At 39.8% G+C, this 12,248-nt stretch overlaps 1 protein-coding gene across 1 annotated transcript in view; it reads left to right on the plus strand.

Moving 5' to 3' along the window:
* Positions 1–10,967, plus strand: part of LOC123250044 (Y-box-binding protein 3-like) — a 29,219-nt gene extending 18,252 nt beyond the window's left edge. The window contains exon 7 of the mRNA XM_044679085.1: positions 10,638–10,967. Coding sequence (XP_044535020.1) covers positions 10,638–10,967 — 330 coding nt within the window. The remainder of the gene's footprint in view (positions 1–10,637) is intronic.
* The last annotated feature ends 1,281 nt before the right edge of the window (positions 10,968–12,248 follow it).

Here is a 12,248-nt window from a genome sequence, read left to right on the forward strand (position 1 = left end):
AAATGTATAATAGCAGATGGAATGATGACCTTTTTTAGTTCAGTGGAACATTTTTACTTCTGATGTGTCATTTTATTGATGGGGTAGGGAAAAGAGAAAGCACTAGCATCTGGAGAAATTAGTAGAGAGCTTGTGTAAGAGGCTATACTTGAGTTGAGCCTTGTGACAAGTTGGGGTTTCTAAGAGGTGGAGGTCCCAGGAAGAAGTTCCAGACATGGAAAAGCCCATGGAAAGAAATAGATGGGAAATGTCATGTCCTATAGTAAGCAGGCCAGTTTGGCTTGAACATAAAGTGCATGGAAGAGTTTACTTTGTAATAAATCTGAAAAGTAAGGTAGAGCCTTATAGAGTGGGAAAGACTTTCAATACTATACAGAACCTGTTTGACCCTGCAGGCAATATGGAGCCACTAGAGCTTTTTGAGCAGTGAAGTATCAATTTGGCATCTGTGCAAAGGATAGATTGGAGCAAGGATTTGATGGTAATTTTGTTTTTCATTTGTTTCAGTTGTATCTGACACTTAGTGACGTGACTTGGGGTTTTCTTGGCAAAGACACTGAAGTGGTTTGCCGTTTTTTTCTTAAACTCATTTTAGAGAATGAGGAAAGTGAGACTTGCCTAGAAAATGTTCAAGGCCAGATTTGAACTCAGGAAAACAAGTGTTCCAGAATCAAGGCCTGGCACTTTTTATCTGCTGTGCCACTCATCTGCCTAAGCTATTGGAATATTCTAGACATAGTTCAGTTCACGCCTGAGCTAGGATGGTGGCCATTTGAGTAGAAATAAAGTGGAAGACATAAATTATGACAAAGGAGAGAAAATGCTAGGGTGAAAATGATAAGAATCTTGGGGGTAAGAGACAAGCTCCTTCCTAGAGTTTTTGATAAAAGAGGAGAGGAAGTCTGAGCATAGTTATGCACTCTTTAGAGTAAGCAGATTTCAAAGAGTTCAGAAGAAAATTAGGTTTCAGCTCAAGAAAGAAATGCTGAAGACATAAGAGACCATTTAGAATGCAGAAAAAAAAATATCCTTGTATAAAGAGCCTGAATCAACAGGGAGCTTGTCAGCCAACTCATAAAAGAAATGAATGGAGTGTGGAAGCCAGACCACGGAAAGGAAAAGGCATGAAAGAGTGAGAAGAGCCCTGTAACAAGTATCAGGAATGATGAAGCTCAAGATGAGGCTAGGCTGGTGAGAGTAGCCAAGGGATGCTCATTTAATAATGCCACATTGGGAGAAAGAAGAGATTCCAAGAAGAGAAGCCCTTAGAGGGCAAGGCAGGATGATGGGTAACACCCGAGGAGTAAGCTGCTTAATTCTAATTTTATTTTCTCTATCAACAATAAAGATAAGGGTTAAAAGAGAGAGACAGAGACAGAGAGACTTGTGGCCCCAATTAAATATGACCTTTGAATACTGGCAGATAAAATTTCTGAATACTGTTGATGGTAATTTGAAATATGGAAAACGGGAGAGACACTACAAAATTGAAAGGCATATGCCTTGATTTCAAAAAAAGGGAAGAGAATAGTGGCCTGGAAATGACAGGCTGGTAAGTTTGACTTTGATCCCTGAGAGAATTCTAGAAGAAATCATTAAAGTGTTTGGTGGCATCTAAAAAGAGAAATGATGATTATAAGGAATCAGGGGACCAGAATTTCATTGAGAACAGGTTGTGCCATACTAACCTCCATTTCTTTTTTGATGGAATTATTGAAACTGGTGGATGAGGAGAGAATGCTGTGGTATGTAGTTTTACCTTGATTTTAGCAAAAAGTTTTTGAGAAAGTATCTCAGAGTAACTTGGAAGAAAAATTAGACAATAATACATTTATATAGGATTCAAAATTGGTTCACCAGTCAGACTCAGTAGTTAATGGTTGACATGATATATTTCCCATGTAATATCCTACGAGTCTGCTTGGCCTTGTGAATGTTTAGATTTCTTTTTTCTTTTCAGTGATTTAGATAAAGGCCTAGGTGACTTGGTGTATGCTCATGCAGTTTATAGATGATACAGATCTGGAAGAGATAACTAATACACTGAATGATAGGATGCAAAAAGATCTTGAGGCCATTGAGTTGACCCTAATAAATTAGACTAGAAGAAATGTAAACCTTTGTACCCAGTCCCAAAAAAGTCTACTTCGTAAGATGAGGGGAAGCATGGTTAGAGAACATTCTGAATGCAATCTGGTTCCTTAGTGGACCAAGTTCATTCTGAGTTAGCAGTGTGTTGTGGTAGCCTCACACTAATCTTGAGCTGCATTAAGAGAATTGGATGGCGGTGATAGTTGCACTGTATTCTTCCGCATCAGATAGTTTAAGAAAGGCATTGATCCGGCTGGAGGGTATACAGTGCAGCGAAATCAGGAGGACAAAGGGCCTCTGTGTCTGACATGAGGATCACTTGAAGGAACTGGGAGTATATAGTTTGTAAAGGAGACGACTCCGTATCACGTTCAGATTTTCTGAAGTCCTGCCATTTGGTGAAGAAATTCCAACTTGTTCTGTTAGCTAGCAAGGGCAGAAAGAACTATGAGCTATGGTGGAAGGGGCACAGGGCAAATTTGGCGTTTGCTATCAGAAGAAACTTCCTAACAGACATAATTGTCCAAAAGTGGAATGAGATGCTGTCATGGTCTCCTGTTTTTGGAAGCCTTCAGGCAGAAGGGCTTGGTTTTATTGGTTTGTATTTTTGTATATAGATTGGAGTATTTGTCATGAATTGTTTTTTCTAGCTCTGTGATTCTGGATGAAAGAAAGACAATGGCAAATCAAGTGTTGTTTTAATGATATTTGTGGGAAACAGAGCCAGTAAATGGAGAAAGCAAATTAGATTGGGATTGGTTGATTGCAGAGACAAGCTCTGCCAGGATAGGTTCCTAGCACACAAGTGGTAGGCTTAGTTTTGGTGAGGATGATGAAAGAAAGGGCTGTCATGGAACATAGCTACTTTTCTTAGGTAAGAGACAGGGAATGGAGAGGTGGGAAATGTCGGAGGCTTGAGGAGAAAGGAAAAGATTTGTTTAGTTTTTTTAATAGTGGTTTTTTTTTGTTTTTGTTTTTTTAGTTTATTAACATTTATGTGTCAGGCCCTGTTCTGAGCTACAAATGAAAAAGCTATTCCCCTCAAGGAGCTTACATTCAATAGGAGGAAGGCAATACATAAAAAGAGCTGAATAACAGAAGTGGGGGGTGTTGGAGAGAGAAGAGAAGTATGCAGGGTGGGCTTGACGGGGTGGTGGCAAGGTGGCTACTTCTGATAAGGAAGGGCCATCCTGGGCCTTTCTCCAAAAAAAAGGGTCATGAAAAACTCAACCAGTGGGAGAAGGGGTCCTAGCTGAGTCCCTGGAGGGATGAGAATATAAAGTCCTGGCTGGGAGGTTGATTTCAATGGATCCAGTCAGCCAGCACAATTGGTGACTTCAAGTGCTATTCAGTCTCTGCATATGATAGGAGCTGAGAAGATGGCAAGGTGGGGTTTGGGCCTGGGGTGTTGATTCATGACTGGAGGAATGAAGAGAACTTGGGAGAAGGAATTTGAGTGGAAAGTTGAACTGGTAAATTAGAGGGTCAGAACTGGTAAGGAAGAAAAGTGAAGAAGCCACAGTGGGAAACAGGGATGAGCATCTCCTAATGGGTGGTGGTTACAGGGAAACTGCAGAATTAAGTTTAGGATGAATAAAACAGGAGAAGTGGAAGGAAAGGAGGGTCTCTTCAACCTCTTCTTGCCCAACATGTTTGGTTGTGCTTTTTACCTCTTAGTTTTTTTCCTCCTCCTTTAGCAGCTGCCCCTGACAAGAATACTAAAAATAACCAGCAGACTTGACAAATATGGGAGGACTTAGTACATGACACAGTGGATTTCTTTAGGGCACCAACCACTCTGGGCTTCTAGGAAATGGAGATGGGAGGAGCCAGTGAGATTTGTCATGGGCTTTTATTTTTAGTGAGTTCCGAACTGCATGCTTGAAGTCATCTACTTAGTATTTGGCATTTGCATAACACTTGTGTTTGCTCAGAGTATTTTTAGGTATGCCTTGCCAGACCTTTGAGGTGTTAAGTTTTATAGACAGGCACATTGATTGGGGCTTCCTTTTGCTCTAATAGAAATAGCTTTGGACTTGGGGGCAAGGGAGGAGACATGGGGTCACACCTCACTTCTGACAATGAATAGCCATGTATCCTGTGGGCAAGTTCACTCAACTGCAGAGCCTCAGTTTATTTACTCTCTGTAAAATGGGGCAACTAATACCCATGAGTAGCTTCACTCCCTCATAGGGTTATTGTGGAGATTCATTAAGCTTATGTTAAGCAGCTTTGTGAATCTAATCTTTTTAACTGCCAAGCGAATTCTTATTACTTATAGTTATGTAGGAAATTAGTTGAACTTCTATAATGTTTGGTAATATTCTGAATTTGCTATCTGCCTTAATGTATCTGACTGGAAAAATAAAATCACTCCTAGAGTTTTAGAAATTAGAGGTGGCAGCTTGGAGGCTCAGGATTGAGAGCCAGGCTTAGAAATTGGGGAGGGCCTGGGTTCAAATTTGGCCTCAGACACTTCCTAGCTATGTGACCCTGGGCAAATCACTTAACCCTGTTTGCCCCAGTTTTTCTCATCTATAAAATGAGCTGGAGAAGGAAATAGCAAACAATTCTAGTATCTTTGCCAAGAAAATCCCAACTGAGGTCACAGAGTTAGATATGACTAAACAACAGCAAGTATACCCAAACTTTGGAGGGTGGTGAAGCCAGAAATTTTATGCTTTTGTCCCAAATCTTAGAGGAAGGGATGTCTGAAATAATTTTGAATTCAAACCCTGTCTCTAGCCCTTCTCAACCCACCCAGAAAGCAAGATATATCCCATTATATACATGAAACACAAAAGACATTTTTGCATGAATCATGTGGCACAATATAAAAAAGCACACAAAAGGTGAAAGAGATACACTTCAATCTGTATACAGAATTAAACTTCTCTGGAGGTAGACAGCATTTTTCATGAATCCTTTGGAATTATTGTAGATTATTGCATTATAAAATATTACTATTACTGTGGACATTTCTCTCCTAGTTCTGCTCACTTCACATGTGAAGTGAGCAGAACTAGGAGAGAAATGTCCACAGTAATAGTAATATTTTATAATGCAATAATCTACAATAATTCCAAAGGATTCATGAAAAATGCTGTCTACCTCCAGAGAAGTTTAATTCTGTATACAGATTGAAGTGTATCTCTTTCACCTTTTGTGTGCTTTTTTATATTGTGCCACATGATTCATGCAAAAATGTCTTTTGTGTTTCATGTATATAATGGGATATATCTTGCTTTCTGGGTGGGTTGAGAAGGGCTAGAGACAGGGTTTGAATTCAAAATTATTTCAGACATCCCTTCCTCTAAGATTTGGGACAAAAGCATAAAATTTCTGGCTTCACCACCCTCCAAAGTTTGGGTATACTTGCTGTTGTTTAGTCATATCTAACTCTGTGACCTCAGTTGGGATTTTCTTGGCAAAGATACTAGAATTGTTTGCTATTTCCTTCTCCAGCTCATTTTATAGATGAGAAAAACTGGGGCAAACAGGGTTAAGTGATTTGCCCAGGGTCACATAGCTAGGAAGTGTCTGAGGCCAAATTTGAACCCAGGCCCTCCCAATTTCTAAGCCTGGCTCTCAATCCTGAGCCTCCAAGCTGCCACCTCTAATTTCTAAAACTCTAGGAGTGATTTTATTTTTCCAGTCAGATACATTAAGGCAGATAGCAAATTCAGAATATTACCAAACATTATAGAAGTTCAACTAATTTCCTACATAACTATAAGTAATAAGAATTCGCTTGGCAGTTAAAAAGATTAGATTCACAAAGCTGCTTAACATAAGCTTAATGAATCTCCACAATAACCCTATGAGGGAGTGAAGCTACTCATGGGTATTAGTTGCCCCATTTTACAGAGAGTAAATAAACTGAGGCTCTGCAGTTGAGTGAACTTGCCCACAGGATACATGGCTATTCATTGTCAGAAGTGAGGTGTGACCCCATGTCTCCTCCCTTGCCCCCAAGTCCAAAGCTATTTCTATTAGAGCAAAAGGAAGCCCCAATCAATGTGCCTGTCTATAAAACTTAACACCTCAAAGGTCTGGCAAGGCATACCTAAAAATACTCTGAGCAAACACAAGTGTTATGCAAATGCCAAATACTAAGTAGATGACTTCAAGCATGCAGTTCGGAACTCACTAAAAATAAAAGCCCATGACAAATCTCACTGGCTCCTCCCATCTCCATTTCCTAGAAGCCCAGAGTGGTTGGTGCCCTAAAGAAATCCACTGTGTCATGTACTAAGTCCTCCCATATTTGTCAAGTCTGCTGGTTATTTTTAGTATTCTTGTCAGGGGCAGCTGCTAAAGGAGGAGGAAAAAAACTAAGAGGTAAAAAGCACAACCAAACATGTTGGGCAAGAAGAGGTTGAAGAGACCCTCCTTTCCTTCCACTTCTCCTGTTTTATTCATCCTAAACTTAATTCTGCAGTTTCCCTGTAACCACCACCCATTAGGAGATGCTCATCCCTGTTTCCCACTGTGGCTTCTTCACTTTTCTTCCTTACCAGTTCTGACCCTCTAATTTACCAGTTCAACTTTCCACTCAAATTCCTTCTCCCAAGTTCTCTTCATTCCTCCAGTCATGAATCAACACCCCAGGCCCAAACCCCACCTTGCCATCTTCTCAGCTCCTATCATATGCAGAGACTGAATAGCACTTGAAGTCACCAATTGTGCTGGCTGACTGGATCCATTGAAATCAACCTCCCAGCCAGGACTTTATATTCTCATCCCTCCAGGGACTCAGCTAGGACCCCTTCTCCCACTGGTTGAGTTTTTCATGACCCTTTTTTTTGGAGAAAGGCCCAGGATGGCCCTTCCTTATCAGAAGTAGCCACCTTGCCACCACCCCGTCAAGCCCACCCTGCATACTTCTCTTCTCTCTCCAACACCCCCCACTTCTGTTATTCAGCTCTTTTTATGTATTGCCTTCCTCCTATTGAATGTAAGCTCCTTGAGGGGAATAGCTTTTTCATTTGTAGCTCAGAACAGGGCCTGACACATAAATGTTAATAAACTAAAAAAACAAAAACAAAAAAAAACCACTATTAAAAAAACTAAACAAATCTTTTCCTTTCTCCTCAAGCCTCCGACATTTCCCACCTCTCCATTCCCTGTCTCTTACCTAAGAAAAGTAGCTATGTTCCATGACAGCCCTTTCTTTCATCATCCTCACCAAAACTAAGCCTACCACTTGTGTGCTAGGAACCTATCCTGGCAGAGCTTGTCTCTGCAATCAACCAATCCCAATCTAATTTGCTTTCTCCATTTACTGGCTCTGTTTCCCACAAATATCATTAAAACAACACTTGATTTGCCATTGTCTTTCTTTCATCCAGAATCACAGAGCTAGAAAAAACAATTCATGACAAATATTCCAATCTATATACAAAAATACAAACCAATAAAACCAAGCCCTTCTGCCTGAAGGCTTCCAAAAACAGGAGACCATGACAGCATCTCATTCCACTTTTGGACAATTATGTCTGTTAGGAAGTTTCTTCTGATAGCAAACGCCAAATTTGCCCTGTGCCCCTTCCACCATAGCTCATAGTTCTTTCTGCCCTTGCTAGCTAACAGAACAAGTTGGAATTTCTTCACCAAATGGCAGGACTTCAGAAAATCTGAACGTGATACGGAGTCGTCTCCTTTACAAACTATATACTCCCAGTTCCTTCAAGTGATCCTCATGTCAGACACAGAGGCCCTTTGTCCTCCTGATTTCGCTGCACTGTATACCCTCCAGCCGGATCAATGCCTTTCTTAAACTATCTGATGCGGAAGAATACAGTGCAACTATCACCGCCATCCAATTCTCTTAATGCAGCTCAAGATTAGTGTGAGGCTACCACAACACACTGCTAACTCAGAATGAACTTGGTCCACTAAGGAACCAGATTGCATTCAGAATGTTCTCTAACCATGCTTCCCCTCATCTTACGAAGTAGACTTTTTTGGGACTGGGTACAAAGGTTTACATTTCTTCTAGTCTAATTTATTAGGGTCAACTCAATGGCCTCAAGATCTTTTTGCATCCTATCATTCAGTGTATTAGTTATCTCTTCCAGATCTGTATCATCTATAAACTGCATGAGCATACACCAAGTCACCTAGGCCTTTATCTAAATCACTGAAAAGAAAAAAGAAATCTAAACATTCACAAGGCCAAGCAGACTCGTAGGATATTACATGGGAAATATATCATGTCAACCATTAACTACTGAGTCTGACTGGTGAACCAATTTTGAATCCTATATAAATGTATTATTGTCTAATTTTTCTTCCAAGTTACTCTGAGATACTTTCTCAAAAACTTTTTGCTAAAATCAAGGTAAAACTACATACCACAGCATTCTCTCCTCATCCACCAGTTTCAATAATTCCATCAAAAAAGAAATGGAGGTTAGTATGGCACAACCTGTTCTCAATGAAATTCTGGTCCCCTGATTCCTTATAATCATCATTTCTCTTTTTAGATGCCACCAAACACTTTAATGATTTCTTCTAGAATTCTCTCAGGGATCAAAGTCAAACTTACCAGCCTGTCATTTCCAGGCCACTATTCTCTTCCCTTTTTTTGAAATCAAGGCATATGCCTTTCAATTTTGTAGTGTCTCTCCCGTTTTCCATATTTCAAATTACCATCAACAGTATTCAGAAATTTTATCTGCCAGTATTCAAAGGTCATATTTAATTGGGGCCACAAGTCTCTCTGTCTCTGTCTCTCTCTTTTAACCCTTATCTTTATTGTTGATAGAGAAAATAAAATTAGAATTAAGCAGCTTACTCCTCGGGTGTTACCCATCATCCTGCCTTGCCCTCTAAGGGCTTCTCTTCTTGGAATCTCTTCTTTCTCCCAATGTGGCATTATTAAATGAGCATCCCTTGGCTACTCTCACCAGCCTAGCCTCATCTTGAGCTTCATCATTCCTGATACTTGTTACAGGGCTCTTCTCACTCTTTCATGCCTTTTCCTTTCCGTGGTCTGGCTTCCACACTCCATTCATTTCTTTTATGAGTTGGCTGACAAGCTCCCTGTTGATTCAGGCTCTTTATACAAGGATATTTTTTTTTCTGCATTCTAAATGGTCTCTTATGTCTTCAGCATTTCTTTCTTGAGCTGAAACCTAATTTTCTTCTGAACTCTTTGAAATCTGCTTACTCTAAAGAGTGCATAACTATGCTCAGACTTCCTCTCCTCTTTTATCAAAAACTCTAGGAAGGAGCTTGTCTCTTACCCCCAAGATTCTTATCATTTTCACCCTAGCATTTTCTCTCCTTTGTCATAATTTATGTCTTCCACTTTATTTCTACTCAAATGGCCACCATCCTAGCTCAGGCGTGAACTGAACTATGTCTAGAATATTCCAATAGCTTAGGCAGATGAGTGGCACAGCAGATAAAAAGTGCCAGGCCTTGATTCTGGAACACTTGTTTTCCTGAGTTCAAATCTGGCCTTGAACATTTTCTAGGCAAGTCTCACTTTCCTCATTCTCTAAAATGAGTTTAAGAAAAAAACGGCAAACCACTTCAGTGTCTTTGCCAAGAAAACCCCAAGTCACGTCACTAAGTGTCAGATACAACTGAAACAAATGAAAAACAAAATTACCATCAAATCCTTGCTCCAATCTATCCTTTGCACAGATGCCAAATTGATACTTCACTGCTCAAAAAGCTCTAGTGGCTCCATATTGCCTGCAGGGTCAAACAGGTTCTGTATAGTATTGAAAGTCTTTCCCACTCTATAAGGCTCTACCTTACTTTTCAGATTTATTACAAAGTAAACTCTTCCATGCACTTTATGTTCAAGCCAAACTGGCCTGCTTACTATAGGACATGACATTTCCCATCTATTTCTTTCCATGGGCTTTTCCATGTCTGGAACTTCTTCCTGGGACCTCCACCTCTTAGAAACCCCAACTTGTCACAAGGCTCAACTCAAGTATAGCCTCTTACACAAGCTCTCTACTAATTTCTCCAGATGCTAGTGCTTTCTCTTTTCCCTACCCCATCAATAAAATGACACATCAGAAGTAAAAATGTTCCACTGAACTAAAAAAGGTCATCATTCCATCTGCTATTATACATTTCCTTCATTCATCTAAAAAAGAAAATTAAGTTTCAAGGGTACTGAGTCAACACTGATGGTGATGACATAAACAAAGAAGGGAAACCAATAGCTTTAATGCCATCCAAAAGGATCAGAAAGAATCAGAGGTAGGCAAAGACTTCAAATCACAACCTTGCTGCAGTTTTTTTCTACCTAAGAAGTCTCAGCAAATCCAAGTGAATAAAAAGGTTTTTTTCAATGACACTGTTAGATATAACAGCCATGCAGAAGTACTTAGGACTGTGAGTTACTTAGCAGCCCCAAAGGAGGGCATAGAAACGGTTCTGCTCTCACCCAGATGGAGGAGGAGGAAGAGGAAGAGAGCAATAGGAGAAGGATGGTGAAACAGGAGGACTGAGGGTAAGGGCAGCCGCAGGGCAATGAGAATTTGGGTGCCATTTTACCTGCATGCTGTTGGCATGAGGAAAGACCCGTGAGCGACGGTCAAAGGTCTGTCCCACGTGGTATGGCGGGAACCGCCGCTGCCGGTACTGTGGGCGGCGCAGCAGCTGACTCCGAGCCCCAGGGAACTGCCCATCAGCTGTGGGGGGATCGAATCCTTCACTGCTGCCACTCCCTTCCTCCTCCTCCTCCCCAGGGTACTAGCGAAGCAAAGAAATGCAAAGAATCAGGAGGAAAGCTAGGCAAGGGCAACAGCAAAGACCACCAGAATATTGCAGAGGGTGAATCCCAAGAAAAAGAAATTTCATATATTCAAAAGATGTCACCTTATGCATCCAAGCTGACAGGCTAGATTATATGCAAACCATGCAAGTGAGCTGATAGGCAAAGTAATATGAAAAAGCAATTCGTGATAGATTTGATGGTTACTTGAGCAAATGTTCAATATTTGCTGATCTAAAATCCCAAGTACTCCTGATTTTGTACATCAAAATGATTAGTTCCACCAATACCCTGAATGCTGAACTACCACCACCTGCAGTAAGTTTTAATTCCAATGCAGGATAGCAGAGAAGAATGGAAGCATTTTACCCAAATATGTTTAGTCTAGATACTCTATTTTAGTTTAAACACAAAAATTTTGCCAAGGCCTATCCGTTTATAATGACTGAATAAGATAAGTGATTGCTGAAAATGGGGCTTGATGATTCCCTGGATTCATTTTTCATTTTTTGTAAATTGTACTCGGTTATTTGACCCATACATAAAAACCAAAAGACTGACATTCTAAGATGTTATCTCAAATCCTCATCTTGGAAAAAAAAAAGATAGGGGAAGTAGCATGTTATAAGTAAACTAGTACAAACTAGTATTAATGTAACTTATTTCTACAACATATCAATATGGAAAAGATGCTCTTATTCCTAAGTTATTTAACTTAAGTCCATAAACTTCATTTATAAGTTTAGTAGGAATTTCTATATATGCAATCCAAGATGTCAAAAATCTCCAAAGGTTAAAAAAAAAAAAACAAAAAAACACCTCAATCTTCCTCTACTAGAAACAGAAAATGTGGCCACTAATTAATTCAATAGGAGCAGAGATTATCATCACTAATCTAGATCTAGGAAATGAAGTTTTATTACTACTGTTCACCAAACTTTCTTGTATTATCTTAAATAGCTAAAGTTTTACAGTGTAGTTATGCTTAAAGATGTTTAAAAGATTTTTTTTTTTATCATGTTTAGTAATTAGGATTATATCCTTAAGATCAATTTTCAGGAGGGGGCTGGGGCTCTACATCTCAAAGTACAACTCCTTAAGACCAACAATATATAACTCAGGAACATACTTTTCATTTATTTTTTCCCCCTAAACATTTCTCAATGACATTTTAATCTTGTTTGGGGCAGCTCTGGAGAGTTCAGAAGGCTTGGAGGGGCCCCAGTTTGACATTCTTCCTGTAGCTTATGCAGAAGCTAGAAAAGTCACAACTAAAATCCATAAGTGAACTATGCCTCCTCCTCACACCTCAACTACATCTTACTGGGCAAGAGATGAGGTAAAGATTTTAAGAGTTAATGGATTAGGAAAGGAGAAAATAAAGGAAACATGTAAAGCAAAGTTTTGAGAG

The sequence above is a fragment of the Gracilinanus agilis genome, chromosome 5, assembly GCF_016433145.1.
Source record: "Gracilinanus agilis isolate LMUSP501 chromosome 5, AgileGrace, whole genome shotgun sequence".
Classification (NCBI taxonomy): domain Eukaryota; kingdom Metazoa; phylum Chordata; class Mammalia; order Didelphimorphia; family Didelphidae; genus Gracilinanus; species Gracilinanus agilis.